At 52.0% G+C, this 15,659-nt stretch overlaps 1 protein-coding gene across 1 annotated transcript in view; it reads left to right on the top strand.

The window, feature by feature from the left end:
* Positions 1-2,744: 2,744 nt before the first annotated feature.
* Ccdc40 (coiled-coil domain containing 40) overlaps positions 2,745-15,659 on the top strand; it is a 35,365-nt gene continuing 22,450 nt past the window's right edge. The window contains exons 1-5 of the mRNA XM_052197246.1: positions 2,745-3,515; positions 6,163-6,307; positions 8,659-8,816; positions 10,247-10,330; positions 10,429-10,648. Of these exons, the coding sequence (XP_052053206.1) occupies positions 2,838-3,515; positions 6,163-6,307; positions 8,659-8,816; positions 10,247-10,330; positions 10,429-10,648 (1,285 nt within the window). The 5' untranslated portion in view covers positions 2,745-2,837. The remainder of the gene's footprint in view (positions 3,516-6,162; positions 6,308-8,658; positions 8,817-10,246; positions 10,331-10,428; positions 10,649-15,659) is intronic.

Genomic DNA, 15,659 nt, shown 5'->3' with positions numbered 1-15,659 from the left:
TTCTCCTCTGCCAACGACCCCTCGAAAGACCCCCGTGGTCAGGGATCTTAAGAAACCCAAAGCTGGAAGTGGGAGAGCCAGAGAGTCCCCGCCCTGCTTGCCACTCTTGGAGTGCCTGGACATCACCAGGTCGAAGAAGGTGCACTGTCGGTACTTTCCCGTTAAGTTCCGGCGGGAAAGTCTGGGACACATGGCAACAGACAGGCAAAACACACATTTGTGCTTTTTAATGCGTTTGCTTAGTGTTTCTGTGAGGACCGCTGGACGCAACCAGGCCCCGCCTCCTGCGGTCTAGGAGCGCGAGGTCCAGACTTCGCCGGATGTTGATGGCGTCGCCTAGCAACGAGAGATGGCTGAGCCGGAGGACCAAGCCGGCCGGTAAGGCCCGCGGGAGGGATAATAAACCCTCCAGATGTTTGCCCTAGCTTTCTACACGCAGGTCCCCTCACCCGACGCGCCTTCTCCTTCACTTCTGTGCACCTCTCCACTCTCTTCACCACTTTTTGGGCCTCTCCTACCCTACCCAGCCCACCCTCCCCCATGTCCCTTATCTCTTCCACCTCCTGTCCTTTGTCCTTTCCTAGAGCCCCCCAACCCCCCGCCATTCCCTACTCCTAGCCCCTGCTTCTCCTGGACTACAGACTTGCATGCCCTGAGGTAACCATGGCAACCACCATGCTTGGTAAATCAGGCTGCAAAGCGGGACTTGGATGGATAAGAGCTGTTCATGATTGCAAGAGTGGGAAGAAGGGAGGAGCACTCGCTCCGTTGGGATTGGGCTAGGCCCATGGCTCCCCCTGCAAGAATGGATCCACCCCACCCCACCCCCGTCATGGACTTGAGGGATAGACAGATCCCCATCACTGAGTGAACCCCAAAACGCTGCTGCCGGCTCTGTTTTAGGTTTTGTGCAACAAAAACAAGTTTAAACAATTCTATTCGCTCAGACCCCTCTGGGTTGTTTCATATACTTAAAGGTTAAGTCCTTATGGACCCCCCATGGAAACACACCCAGAGCACATCACACGAGAAGGCTAACTGGGCAACAATGGGGATAGAATGAACTCCAACTTGGGGAAGAATTGAAACGCAAAGATTCTGAACAAAGGCATGTGCACACAAATGCCTGTTCCAGTGGTGCCGTGGGAAGCAGAGACGGGGGAATCGCCCGTGCTTCCATTGTCTGTGAAGCAGAAATCTGTATTAGTTTTTTTTTTTTAACTAGCTTAGCTTTTTAAATATTTAGTCTTAAATATTACATGTGGCATATTTGTAGAAGTGGGGTGTGTGCGTGTGCACGTGTGCATGTGTGTGTGCATGTACATGTGTGTGCGTGTACGTGTGTGCGTGTACGTGTGTGCGCGTGTGTGTGCGTGTACATGTGTGTGTGTACACGTGTGTGTGCGCGCACGCATACATGTGTGTGTGTGTGCGCGCGCGCGCGCGCGCGTGTGTGTGCGTGCAGAAGCCAGAGGAGGATTCGGGTGTCCTGCTTTATCTCTCTCCTCCTTATTCCCTTGAAGCAGAACTTCTCACTGAACCTGGAGCTTGACTGGTGGCCCCAGTAGTCCTCCTGCCTCAAACCCTTACAGTGCTGGAGTTACAGGCACGGGGAGTTCTGGAAGTCCAGACTCCAGTTCCTAATTAAGTTTTTGAAAAGTCAAAATATTTTACATGCAAACCTTGGCTATGTCAAGGAGCAGAGATGGGATGCTGTCCTCTCTCCTGAGACCTTCTCTGCTTTGCCCCAGAAACAGACTTTTCATGTTATAACTGGGCTGTACATTCATGCCCATACCAAGTTTGTGGCCCAGGCTAGCGATGGAAGAGCCTTGGCTGGCGGCAGAGTGGAGGAGAGGCGGAGGCCTTACCAGTGAGCAGCTGGTATGCAGTTTGCATGATAGGCTGTGAGCCCGTGTTCCCTGTCTAAGCAGGTCACAGATGGAAGGCAAAAAGGCTTCTGCCAAAGAGAAGAGGAAGCAGCAGCACACTGAAGGCCGTGAGGTAACTTCCATCTGGACTCCTATTTGCCAGGAGACAAATAGACAGGGGCCGGGGACCGTGGGACCATGATCTTATGTTCTGGGGCAATCTCAGCTCAGGCACAGAGAGACTCGTTCCTTCCCCACAGTGTTCTACTCACACTGATAAATAGTCTGACCAAAAGCATCTTAGAAGAGGAAAGGATTGGCATGGCTTATACTTCCAGGTCATAGTTCACTACTGAGGAAGTCGAGGCAGGACCCTGAAGGCACGCCTGCTAGCCAGTACACATATACATTACCTCTAACCAGAAAACTCACTCACAGCCAAGGAAGTGCGGTAGGAACTGTGGGGAACACGGCTCATTCACGGCTGTGCTCAGCTGGCTTTTTTATACAGCCCCCAACTGATTGTGTAGGGATGGTGTCACCTGCAGTGTACTGGGCCAATTAATAACCAAGACAACCCCCTCAGACAGGTCAGTCTTCTCTGGTCAGCCCCTCACTTGAGACTCCCTTCTCAGATGACGAAAGGCTTTCGGTAATAACACCTCCAATCCTTACACCCCTTTGTATTTCCCAGAGTTCATGCTTGCAGTGCATGACTGTAGAAACCAGGCAGTGGTTACATGAGACACAGAGCATCATCTCTGGGGGGGTGGGGAGAGGGATGTCGACGTCCTTCTTGTCACCCTAACATCTCTCAAGATTATATTTTCTTCCCTGGGATTTCTTGCTGCCCTGTAACAGGTATCACAGGAATACAGTGGCCAAGAAACTGATGAGAGCAGAGATCCCGCCACAAGTCCCGAAGAGGACATCACAACTGAAGGCAGAGGCAGATTTGAAAGAGAAATGGTGGATGCTGTCAGCACGGATGGGGAAGCCGTCTCTGATGGAGAAGTGGGGTCCATTGGAGAGTCTCCCCCAGAAACAGAAGTGGAATTCATTGGAGAGACTTCCTCAGGAACAGACATGGAACGCACTGGAGAGAACATACCAGAAATAGAGGTGGATGCCGAAAAAGTCAGCACGGATGGAGAAGTGGGATCCACTGGAGAGGCTCCCCCGGGAACGGGTGTGGAACCCGTTAGAACCGTGACAGAACTAGAAATTGAATCCGCTGGAGAAGACACCTCAGAAACAGACGTGGAAACCATTGGAAAGGCCATCCTGGGAATGGACTTGGAATCTATTGGAAGTGCCACACAGCAGAAGACAGCTAAGCAAGCTGGAAAGGTCAGATCCAGAGAGGAAGTGGAACTCACCGGAAGAGCTGCCCCAGAAGGGGAATTTGAAGTTTCCGACCAAGAAAAAACAGAAGGCCATCTCTCCGAGTTGGACGATCTCTCTGAGCTAATCAGCTCTCCTGAGTTCTCCTACTCTGATGTCAGTCCCTGGGAAATGGGTGGGGAGGAGACCGCCTCAGCAACCACCACCGACACATCCCGGCAGGGCATCTACGAGCCCGTAGAGCCCGTGGAACACATGGAGCCGATTGCAGAGCCAACGGAGCCCGTGGAGGATGGCACGGTGAGTGTTAATGCAAGCCTCTTCCCATCCGTATGGTTTGCCACCCGAGAAAGGAACTTGTGGAGATGTGTCCAGTTGCTGTGATAAACACCATGATCTCCAAAACCTTGGAGGGGGAGGCTTTATTTGGCTTATACATCATGACCATAGTCTGTAGGGAAGGGAAGGGAGGGGAGGGGAGGGGAGGGGAGGGGAGGGGAGGGGAGGGGAGGGAAGGGAAGGGAAGGGAAGGGAAGGCAGGAACCTGGAAGCAGGAACTGAAGCAGAGGTGTGCAGGAGCCCTGCTTCTAGCGTGCTGCTTTCTTAGAAAGCCTGAGACCACCTGCCCAGGGCTAGTTCAGTAAACGGTTTGCTGAGCTCTCCCACGTGGATTATGAATGCAAAACATTCCACATACCTGGTCACATGATGGGCATATTCTACCACGCTGGCCAAGGTTAGGAATCTCTTAGCAAACGTAGTTCACCACTGAGAAAGCTCAAACCTCAAATCCTGGCTGCCACATGCAAGGCTGGGGACATTCTGGTAGCTACCATCCATGCATGCAACTGCGCCCAGGTCCCCAGTCTTCCAAAGAAGTATGGAACCAAAAAGTTGCGGGGGGGTGGGGGGAGGGCGGGAAAGGGGCATGAGTTCATTTTATGAGCAAGGAAGGAAAAGGGGCTGAAATTCTTATTTCTCAAAATTCAACTTAGCTGGCCCTAGTAGCACCCACCCAGAAGGAAGGCTGAGGCAGGGGGATCTTGCATTCTAAGTCAGCCTGAACTTCTTAAAGAGACCTTATTTCAAACAAAACAAATCCAACCACTTTACATTCAAAGTGTTGTCTGTTGTTAGTGGCTAACATTTTGATCTTGGTTGGTTGGTTAATTGGTCTGTCTGTCTGTCTGTCTGTCTGTCTGTCTGTCTGTTTGGGGGATTGAACCTAGGGCCTGGCACCAAAACTTAAAGCAGGTCACAGACTTACAGGGGGAAAAACCCGAAGTGCAGTAGAAAGCATATTTTATTTTCTTAAGTGCCAGAGGTAAGTTCTGAATCAGATTTGTCACCTACGAATGCTTTCCATTTGGTCACAAAGCATCGAGTGACCTTTTCCTGGGGAGACACCAACAGATGTGTCCTGACCACACCCCACCCCTGACAGTGAGCCCACAGCAAGCTGAGGTAATGATTCCACAGAAGTCCGGTTTGGAGAACCAATGAGCTTACTGGGGTCACTTACAGGGGCACGGGTGATTCAAAGGCAGCCGTGTCCCCAAAACACCCAGTTCAGCATCCCTGGGGCTCCCCTACAGGACCTGGAGGCAGGTCACCCTTCCCAGAGTCAACTGTCCACCGCTTCTCCTCCTCTTCTTCCTCCTCCTGCTCTTTCTCTTCTTCCTCCTCTTGCTCCTCCTCTTCTTCCTCCTCCTGCTCCTTCTTCCTCCTCCTGCTCCTCCTCTTCTTCCTCCTCCTGCTCCTTCTTCCTCCTCCTGCTCCTTCTCTTCTTCCTCCTCCTGCTCCTCCTCTTCTTCCTCCTCCTGCTCCTCCTCTTCTTCCTCCTCCTGTTCCTCCTCTTCTTCCTCCTCCTGTTCCTCCTCTTCTTCCTCCTCCTGATCCTCCTTATTTTCTTCCTCCTCCTCCTCTTCTTCCTCTTCCTGCTCCTCCTCCTCTTCTTCCTCCTCTCTCCTCCTCCTCTTCCTCCTCCTCCTCTTCTCCCTCCTCTTCCTGCTTCTACTCCTTCCTCCTCCTGTTCTTCCTCTGTTCCTCCTCTTCTCTTCTTCCTCCTCCTGCTCCTCCTTCTTTTCTTCCTCCTCTTCTTCTTCCCCTCCTCTTCCTACTGCTCCTCCTCTCCCTCCTCCTCCTCCTCTTCCCTTCCTATTCCTGCTGCTCCTCCTCTTCTCCCTCCTCCTCTCCCTTCTCCTCTCCCCTTTCCTCTTCCTCTTCCTCCTCTTCCTCTACATTGTATACAATGTAGGGTCTTGTGAGGTCTTTGTGTCAGGGTCTTGTGAGCCCAGCCTTTAGGTGATGCTCCCACTTTGATGAACGTTTTCACTTCTGTGTGATCTGTTTCCCCTTCCCTACATCCGGGACGTGGGGCTCACGGGCAGAGATGAGGGCATCCATACTTTGCTCTTCGTAAACTGGGTGGTGAATCCCCGTCTCGCCAGCTCCTGGGCCAGCATTTACCTCAGCTGCTGCTGAGTGCTGATGGCCCAGCTCAGTAACTACAGGAATCCCTTCCGATGCCAAAAATCAAGCTAGGGGTGAGAGCACAGGCTTATAATTCTACCGCTGAGGAGGCAGAGACATAAGGGTTGTAAGGACCCAGGCCACCCTGGGCTACATACGAGACTTTGTCTCAGGCTACCCTGGGCTATATAGTAGACTGCATCTCAAGTGGGAAAAAGAGCCAGACATCTGTATGGAGAGAAGGTGTTTAGATGGGAGAAGAGAAAATGGTCCCCCACAAGGCCCTTGCTGGAGGTGCAGAGAGCCAAGGCTAGCCCCTAGGACGAGTGTGTTCAGGGTACTCTTTCCAGCCTCCGGCAACAGAGCAGAGGGTCTAACAGGTCCATTCAGAACCTTGGTCCGGAGGGAACGCCATTAAACCTGCATACAAACTACAGCAGTCTTCGTTAATTGGTTCCTGATATTCTTTCTGCAGGAGAGACCCCCAGAGCCTCCCCATCAAAGAGTCTTTCCTATGGGGGCGCGGCACCGCTTCAGGCTGAGCATTATGGGAAGTCTGACTCCCTCAGACATTGACGATCTTCCCCTGGAACCCGAGGAAACGCCTCAGGAGGAGTCAGGTAACAGGCTCCAGCTCACAAAGCCACACACTGAAAACAGGGGCCAGGGCTGGCTGGAGGGGATGGCTCAGCAGTTAGGAGCACCGACTGCTCTTCCAGAGGTTCTGAGTTCAAATCCCAGCAACCACATGATGGCTCACAACCATCTGTAGTGGGATCCCATGCCCTCTTCCAGTGTGTCTTCAGACAGCTACAGTGTACTTACATATAAATAAAATAAATAAACAAATCTTTAAAGAAAAAGAAAACAACTTGACAGAGGAATGCCCCGAGTGGCTCGTTTTTTTCCGAAGTACCAAGAACAAAACCCTAAGTTTCCCTAGGTCTTGTAACTCAGCAAGGTTTGTGAATGGAAATAATAATACCCAATCACATTCTGCTTTAAAAGGTAAATGCAGATGAGAAAGAAAGAAAGAAAGAAAGAAAGAAAGAAAGAAAGAAAGAAAGAAAGAAAGAAAGAAAGAAAGAAAGAAAGAAAAAGAAAGAAAGAAAATTAGAAAACAAGGGTCCATGTAGCCTAGTAAAAATGGGACAGTGGTTCCAGATGCAGCTCACTGGTGGGACTTGCCAGGCACACACAAGGCCTGGTCCACAGAAATGGGTGCAGTGCTTCACGCCACAGTCCCAGCAGTGTGAAACCTGAAGCAGGAGAGCCCTTGAGCCACTAAGCCCCAGACAAAGCTAGGCCCTCAGCACAAGGTGAGTTGGGTGTACAGAGGCAGTAAGACGGTGCAGACACTGCACATCCGATCCACTGTCACCATTGTCCTGCCTGTGGGATGGCTACATGAAGGGGGCAGCCCCTGGAGGACTGTCCCCTGGAGGTCTGTCCCACACATGCCGGCAAGCTCACAGAATGGCAAATGCCCACCAGGCATGCTGGTTGATTTTGTAAGTGGGCCAGCTGTCTGCCGACTGGCCCCGGGAAACCCTCTGCTTCCTCTCCAGGGAGGCATGCCCAAGATCGGTTTCGCTGGACCAGCTCCTGTCCCACGGTTCACACTCCCCATAGCTTTACCTGCACAGTTTGTTCCTGGAGCTCACCTGTAGGGATTGTCTTGTTTGAAACAGGGTGGCGGGGCTGGAGAGATGACCCCGCAGCTAAGAGCACATACTGCTCTTCCAGAGGATCCGAGTTCAATCCCCAGCACCCACACCAGGCGGCTTACAATCACCTGTAATTCAAGCTCCAGGGGTATCCAACTCCTCTGGTCTCTGTGGGGACCCGCCCTCATGTTCACAGACCCATACACAGAATAAAAAGTAATCAATGAATAAAAGTCAATGCAGTCCCTCAGAGCCCAGGATGCCCTCGAACCCCTTAGGTGCTTTAAGACTGGTCTTGAATTCCTAAGTGCTAGGACTCTAGGTGTGCAGGACCATGCCAGGCCTTGACCGTGTGTTTCATTTGTCTTGTCTGTGCAGTGCTGATCTGTTGAGTACTTGTGTTCCAATTTCTGCTCTGAGCAGCAGGGTACAATAGATACAGCCAGTCTGCTCAGCAGCCAGTGTGATAGTCCCAGCAGTGCTCCGGAGGCAGGAGATCTCTCTCTGTGGGTTCAAAGTTAGCCTGGTCTACATAGTGATTTCTGGGCCAACCAGGCCCGCATGGGGAGACTCCGGGTCAAAACAGATAAGTAATCACTACAGAAGGAGGAAAGGGTCTCTATGACCTAATTTCTTGTTTTGGTTTTGGTTTTGGTTTTGGTTTTTTGAGACAGGGTTTTTCTGTGTAGCCCTGGCTGTCCCGGAACTCACTCTGTAGACCAGGCTGGCCTTGAACTCAGAAATCCACCTGCCTCTGCCTCCCAAGTGCTGGGATTAAAAGCATGCACCACCACTACCTGGCTTCAATCATTTTAACTTTTTTTTTTTTTTTGACTTGTGTGCATATATATGCAGTAGGTCTCATGAGTGCAGTACTCAAGGAGGCCAGAAGAGGGCATCAGATCCCTCTGAGTTGGAGTTAAGCAGTGTGAACTGCCTGACATAGTGCTGGGAACCAAACTTTTGTTCTTGAATAGCAGCATTTTAAACCATCTTCCCATCCCCACCCCGAACTTCATTTTTTTTAAAAGAACCCAAAAGCCCCACAGTAAGGGCCCCCCTTTCTTTCCACCCTTCACCTGGGTACCCCCATCCACTGCTAGGATGTGGCTGGTCCTGTGGGATGCCTTGAGTCAGCGCCAGCTGATTCCACCGGCAAGCCAGAGACCCTGGAAGGCTCTCTCTCTGCCTGCTCACGCCCAATAATATGCCCTGTGAGAGCAGGACGAGCATTGACGCCCACGCCCCCAGAACGCGACAGCCAAGCCTTGGTGACTTTTGCTGTCTCTCCCTGACCTCTGCAGTGCCGTCACCTATCAGAGCCCGTGAAGAAACCCGGATACAGTTCCTAGACCAGGTCCAGACCCTCAGCCCCGAGGCACTGATGGAAAGAGCCACGTCTGAAGGGAGTGACGAGGCAGAGGAGGAAGGCGCCCAACTGATGGTGCTGGACCCAGACCACGTAAGAAAACGCCCTGGGGTTTTGCTGTCACCCCGTGCAGGGGGAAGTCACGTGGGCTCTTTCTACCCCTGACCAACATTTCGGTGCTAGCTGCCTCGTGGCTGCTCATCAGCTACACCTCCTGCCTTCGTTTGTTTTCTGTCCGAGTGATAAACACTGTAAAAAGTTTATTTCTGTCGATAGTTACAGTTCAGGGTAGGAACCAGGAGGCAGGAGCTGATGCAGAGGCCATGGAGGAGCACTGCTGACCCACTTGCTTCACCTTGGCTTGCTCGGTCGCTTTCTTATATACCCCAGGACCATCAGCCTAGCTTTGGCTCCACCCACAGTGGGCGGGGCCCTCCCGCATCAATCATCAATCAAGAAAATGTCCCACAGTCTTGCCTCTAAGCCAGTGTAATGGGGGCATTCTCTCAGTTAAGGTTCCCTCTTCTCAGATGACTCCAGTCGTGTCAAATTGACAAAACAAAATCAAAAACACCCTTGACTCTACTATTTTTGTTTGCTTTGCTTTGTGTTTTGTTGAGAGACCTGGGCCCTATAGGACATTGACCCAAATCTCTGACCTCTGTCCTGACAACTAAAAATATGTCCCAACGATGCAGGATGCTTGAGGGAGACGGGGATAGTGTCCCTCCCTCCTGTCATCCACACCAAAGGTCCTCGGTCCAGGCCCACAGCACGGGAGAAAGGCAGCCTTGATTTTAGCGACACATTTGGAGAGCTGCAGTGCTCCAGGGAGCTGAGGAGTCCAGGGCATACTGGGAAAATCCCCCGGGCCCTCACTTCACACTGCTGCGCTGGGTGTCATCGCCCTTACTGTCCCTGGCGAGTCTAGGCTGACACCCCCCCCCCAGCAGCCATATCCTTCAGCCAAATCTCTGCAGTATCTGGTGTGGGCCAAAAGGTGCCCAGGATTTGTGGCTTCCACTTGGTTGCCTGCAGGTCCCTGAAGGTTGGGGCAGGGGCTTACCCTGGCTCTGTTGCCTGCCTGCCTGTGGATCCTGTTCCCCTAGATGGGCTGTCTTGTCTTGTGGACCTAGTCTTGCAATGACTTGAAGTGCTGGGGTGGGTTGGTACCCAGGGGGGGACTTCCCCTTTCTCAGAGGTGAGGGGGAATGGGAGGAGGAGCGATAGGGGGGGACAAGTGGGAGGGGGAGCAGTCGGGATGTTAATTAATTAATTAATTAATTAATGAGGGAAAAGGGGGGAGTCTTGGCTGGGAAATCATCTGTGTCTGCCCATACCACCCCCACAGAAACAGACAGACAGACTGAGACAGAAGTCAGAGAGAGGGAGAAAGAAAGCCAGAGAGAGAGAGAGAGAGAGAGAGAGAGAGAGAGCGCACCAGCAAGCACTGGACCGCTCAGCAGAGCACTGCCACCTTGGACTTGAAATAACTGACTGCTTGTGGCTCTCTGTTGCCTTAGCCCCTGATGATCAGATTCCAGGAGGCCCTGAAGAGCTACCTCAACCGGCAGATGGACAAACTGAAGCTGGACATCCAAGAGCTGGTATGTACGGACGGACGGTTCCTGCCTTCCTCCCAGCCCGCAGTGGCAGCGGGGGCCCCCACGGACCTGCCTCGACCCCGCGTCTCTCTCTGATACAGGACGTGGCCACCAAGCAAACCCGAAACCAGAGGCAGGAGCTGGGCGTGAACCTCTACGGCGTCCAGCAGCACCTGGCCCGCCTGCAGATGCAGCTGGAGAAGAGCCACGACCGCCACTCTCTGGCCGCCTGCGAGCGGAGGAGGAAGGAGGAGGAGCTGCAGTGCGCCCGCGCCCTCTACAACAAGACCTGCGCCACCGCCAACGAGGAACGAAAGAAGCGTAAGGCACCCCGTGAACCCCGACACCCAAGGCCAGCGCGGCCGTGCCTAGCCCCTGAGCATGTGCGTGTCGTTAAAGATCCCGGCAAAGCAATGACCCTGCAGTGCGGCTCACTGGGGTGGATGTGTACAGAAGGGCCCACGGTGGTCCAAACGACGAATGCAGAGGATGCGGAGTGGGTGGGACTCGGCACTGGGAGGGGCCGTGCTGCTGGGCACAAGCGCTGGGTCAGGCAGTGCCCCAATCCAGACAGCCACAGCCAGAGTTGCTGAGGGACAGCGGAGAGGAGCCCAGGAAGCCTGGGGTCACGTGAGACGGGCCTCGCGGTGTGCGGTGTCCCCACTGAAGCCACGCCCCCTCACTGATCAGCGAGCGGAGGACCTAGCAGTCCTCGCACCTGGTCTTCGTGTATTTTGATGTTTCCAGTTTTCTTTTTCAACTTTATTACTAATATAATAGGGGGGGAAGGAACAAAGGTAAATGAAACAAAACAGGTGCACTGTTCTGGCACAATGTGTTTTGAACCCCGACGAGTGCAGGTAAGAATTCTGTGCTTTCCTTTTCTGTTTGGGCGTTATATTCTATAACAGAATCTGCTGTGACACTGGTGATGAACAGGGTTTTGTTTTATTTTTTAAATTTTTTAAAAATATTTTTTGGAGGCAGTGTGCCATGTAGCCCAGGCTGGCCCCAAACTTGTTCCGTGGGGTGATCTTGAACGTCTGACCCTCCTGCTTCCATCCCCTCCTCGCTGGTATTGTGTGTCCTGTACCACACTCCACCTGGCGTCGTCCACAGTGCTGGGGATCAAATCTGGGGGCCTTCATGCACACCGAGTGTGCAACCCACCAAACCATCTGTCACGTGGTTCTGGGAAGAAAAGGTGTCTAACGTGGAGGGACCAACATGTGTCCAGTGATGCTCTAGTTACTAGCTGAAGAGCAGAGAGGAGAGAGGACCAGAGACAGGCAACTGTCACCCTGCACTAATCTGACACATCCAGGGCAGAGGCATGTGACCTGTGCGGTCCCATCTGCTGTGCCCCACCCCTGTTCGCTGCACTGTCGCACTAGGGACTGGGTTCCCAGCCGATTGTATTTTGAGGGGACGCATTCAACCCACATCAAGAACCTCTCCCTACTTACCCCGAATCAAGAGAAAGCACCCAAGGAAGGGCGTGGCATTGAAACGGAAGCCCCGCACCCACCGCCCCCCACCCCCACCCCCATGCCCACTCCCGCTTTCTGTTATTATAGACCTTGGAGCATGCTGCAGGCACACTCTGTGGTCCCTGTCCTGCCGCCCACCTGCTGGGAGGCCCCCAGCCATAGAGCTGGGGAAGCTTCATGCTAAGTGGCTCCTACCACACAGCTCATGGACCAGGCTGGCTTCTGTCCCTTGAAGGGCTCCCTGAAGGGCTGGGCCACCCCTTAATCTCCCTTTGATATACAATAGACAGAAAGGGACAAAGCTAGGGGAGTCATGCAAGACACACACACACCTGTCTGCCCCCTGCCCCCCACCTGCCTACCTTGTTTTTATGACAAAGGGTACTCGAATCCCTTTTGAGACAGCCAAGACAAATACCAGGGGAAGGGGCAGGGGGGTGCTTAAGCAAGCACTCCAGAAGAGGAAAATGGGTTCCAGGCAGTTAAGTTTGAAATCAATTTATGTTCGCTAATACTTGAAGGAATGAAAATTTAGAAGAACAATTGAAATATTGACTCAGTCACTCATCCGGCAAAGACAAGTTGACCTTGGTTGGCATGCTTAGGTAAGTGTGTGATACACACCCCTGCTTGTTCAGGTGGGGGCAGGAGGCAGCCAGCTTCGGTCGCAACACCGAAGTCCCAGACAAGGCTGCTTCATCGACAGACATGCCTCCCTACAGGACAGTCGGGGCTGCTCCCCCCACTCGGGGGGCCCTGAGATTCTGTGTGGCCGCCATCCCTCTGTGTCCCGATCTCCTCTTCAGAGGATTGGAAGGCCACCATAGTGACCACACTTGTTAACCTCTCTAAAGACCTCCCACGTTAGGAGGGCGTCAGGTGGCGCCTGCCCCGAGGGCGAGCATGCCCTGTTTACTATCACTTAACCTGGAGGAAGGAATTCCTACATGAGCTTGAAACAGACAAGTTCTCTGAATAGAAACTGTCCCAAATAAGTCAGAGCTAAAAAGATGGTCCCCGGGTGCCCAGTGAACTCTCGTCTCCTTCCGCTGCCTCAACGTGTGTTAGGCAGACAGAAGGTGGCACAGGAAGAACAGAAGAAATACCTTAAGACATCACAGATGAAAGCTGGTACACTGCTGCCAGCACCAGGCTCTTCGCAGGCAACTGACTAAAACCGGAAACAACGGAGCCCTCTCCTCCAGCACCCAGAGGAAGCATCGGGTTGTGCAGAGAGAAACCCAACGCACCACGAGTCAGCTCTAGCCTGGCTCCCTCCTTCCAGCCTCCCTCCCCGGAAGCCAGCGTGCGCCCCAGTGCCAAGTGTAAGCCGCATCCTTCAAGGACACCTGACTCAACACGCCCTCTCCCAACCACCGACACACATTTCAGCTTTCTAAGTAGCTCCGCCATTTGAACAGGCGATGTTCTGTGCTAGTACACAAACCTTTCTTTCTTTCTTTTTCTTTTTTCTTTTTTCTTTCTTTCTTTCTTTCTTTCTTTCTTTCTTTTCTTTTTTTTTTTTTTTTTTTTTTTTTTTTTTTTTTTTTTTTTGGCTTTTCGAGACATGGTTTCTCTGAATAGCCTTGGCTGTCCTGGATCTCACTCTGTAGACCTCGAACTCGGAAGTCCACCTGCCTCTGCCTCCCAAGTGCTGGGATTAAAGGTGTGCGCCACTACTGTCTGGTAAAGATTTATTTATTTTATGTATATGAGTACACCATTGCTCTCTTCAGACACACCAGAAGAGGGCATCCAATCTCATTACAGATGGTTGTGAACCACCATGTGGTTGCTGGGAATTGAACCCAAGACCTCTGGAAGAGCAGTCAGTGCTCTTAACTTCTGAACCATCTCTCCAGCTCTTTTTAAATGTTCTTATTTCTAGAAGATTTATTTCTCTTTTAAGAGTGTGGGTGGGGTGTTGTTGTTGTTGTATTGTGGTTGTTGTTGTTGTTGTAAGACAGGGTCTTACTATGTAGCCCTGACTGGCCTGGAACTTACTGTGTACATCTGGATAGCCTCAAACTAGTGGAAATCTGCCTGCCTCTGCCCTCTGAGTGCAACACGCCTGCCTTGTGTCTGTCGGAGTGTTTTTCCTGCATGCATGTATGCACACTGTGTGTACATCTGGAACATACGTGGGCAAGGAAAGAGCTTTGGGTCCCAGCTCCTCGTGACCAGCCATGTTCATACTGGGAACGACTGGACCCAGGTCCTCTGCTCTTAACTGCTGACCAATGTTACTTATTTATCAGTGGAAACCTATCTATGTATTACTTATAACCGCCAATTTTTTTTTTTGCAGTGTTGGGGGTGGAGCCAGGGCCTTGCACATGCTAGGCAGGTGCTCACCACTGGGCTAACTAACCCCCAGGTGGAGCAAACAAGTGCTGACTGAAGTGTAGCATCCTTCATACCTCATCGTACTAGCCTCACAGCAAGTCCCCTGTGAGTTTTGTTATGGGGAATCCATTGGAGCTGTGAGGCCCTGCCTGAGGGACAAGCCCCCACACCAGCTGCACCAGCAGCTGCACCAGCTGAGGGGCACAGCACCTTGCAGCTGCACTAGCAAGGGTCTGTCTGTACAGAACCTTCAATGGAAGTCAAACCTGCTTACTGTGCTTGGAGCTCCTTCCTCCAAAGGGCCTTTGTGTTGTGTCCAAGCTGCTTCCCGCTCTCAAGTGGTAGGAAACCCATGAGATAGATGTGAGACCTTATCCAACACCATTCTGGGAAAACCTTAGTCTCTGCAGTGTGCTAGGAGGCAGGCTGTGGTAACTTGCAGATATGGGATGTATAGACACAAATATGTGTGTGTGTGTGTGTGTGTGTGTGTGTGTGTGTGTGTATCTGTGCATTGCTCTGGCTGGCCTAGAACCTGTACCCCTCCTGCCTCTGCTTCCGGAGTGCTGAAGTGGTGGACCTGCACCACCGCATCTGACCACTCAGTGTGCGCTTGCTCCTTTCTGCCCTCTGGTGACGTTGGCATCCTTCCAAGGCAGGGTGGAAGTCTTTAGAGTCATGCAGGGGCTGGGAATACAACTCTATGGAGCGGTGCTCTCTGTCCAAAAGTAAGAATCTGTGTCTGAATGCCAAGTACCCCCCCTAACCTTGGCACAGTGGAGCCCACTTGTAGTCCTATTGCTGGGTGGAAGAGACAGGAAGGTCCTGAGGGCTTGCTGGCCAGTCAGGCTTGCCAGATCAACCAGCTCCAGGTACCATGAGAAATCTCATCAAACAATAAGGCATGCCAGCAGTTAAGAGCACTGGCTGCTCTTGCAGAGGACCTGGGTTCTCATGGCAGCTCACAACTGTCTGCGAATCCACTTCTAGGGAGTCTTGTGTCCTCTTCTGGTCTATGAAAGTACCAGGCATATATGTGGTGTATACACACACACACACACACATAGGCAAAGCACCCATGCACACAAAGAAGAGGAGGAGGAAGAAAAGGAAGAAGAAGGAGAAGAATGAGGAGGAAGAGGAGGAGAGGAGGAGGAGGAGGAGGAGGAGGAGGAGAAGAAGAAGAAGAAGAAGAAGAAGAAGAAGAAGAAGAAGAAGAAGAAGAAGAAGAAGAAGAAGAAAGTTTAAAAGCCAGTAAGATAGAGATAAAAGAAACCAGCTGGCTCTTTCTCTAACTTCTATACAACTGAACACATGTGGTTACACACACACACACACACAGAGGTAGTATGTATGTATAGGTACATGCCTATAATCCTAGCCCTGGGAAAGTGGTGGAGGCAGGAGAATCAGTAGTTTGAGGCCAATCTGCATCTCATTTGACGCAGATACGAACAGATTCTCTGAAAAATAAAGATTCATCTCCATCAGAGCTT

The sequence above is a fragment of the Apodemus sylvaticus genome, chromosome 10 (genome assembly GCF_947179515.1).
Source record: "Apodemus sylvaticus chromosome 10, mApoSyl1.1, whole genome shotgun sequence".
In the NCBI taxonomy this organism is placed as follows: Eukaryota; Metazoa; Chordata; class Mammalia; order Rodentia; family Muridae; genus Apodemus; species Apodemus sylvaticus.
This window is presented reverse-complemented; position numbering and strand designations above follow the sequence as displayed.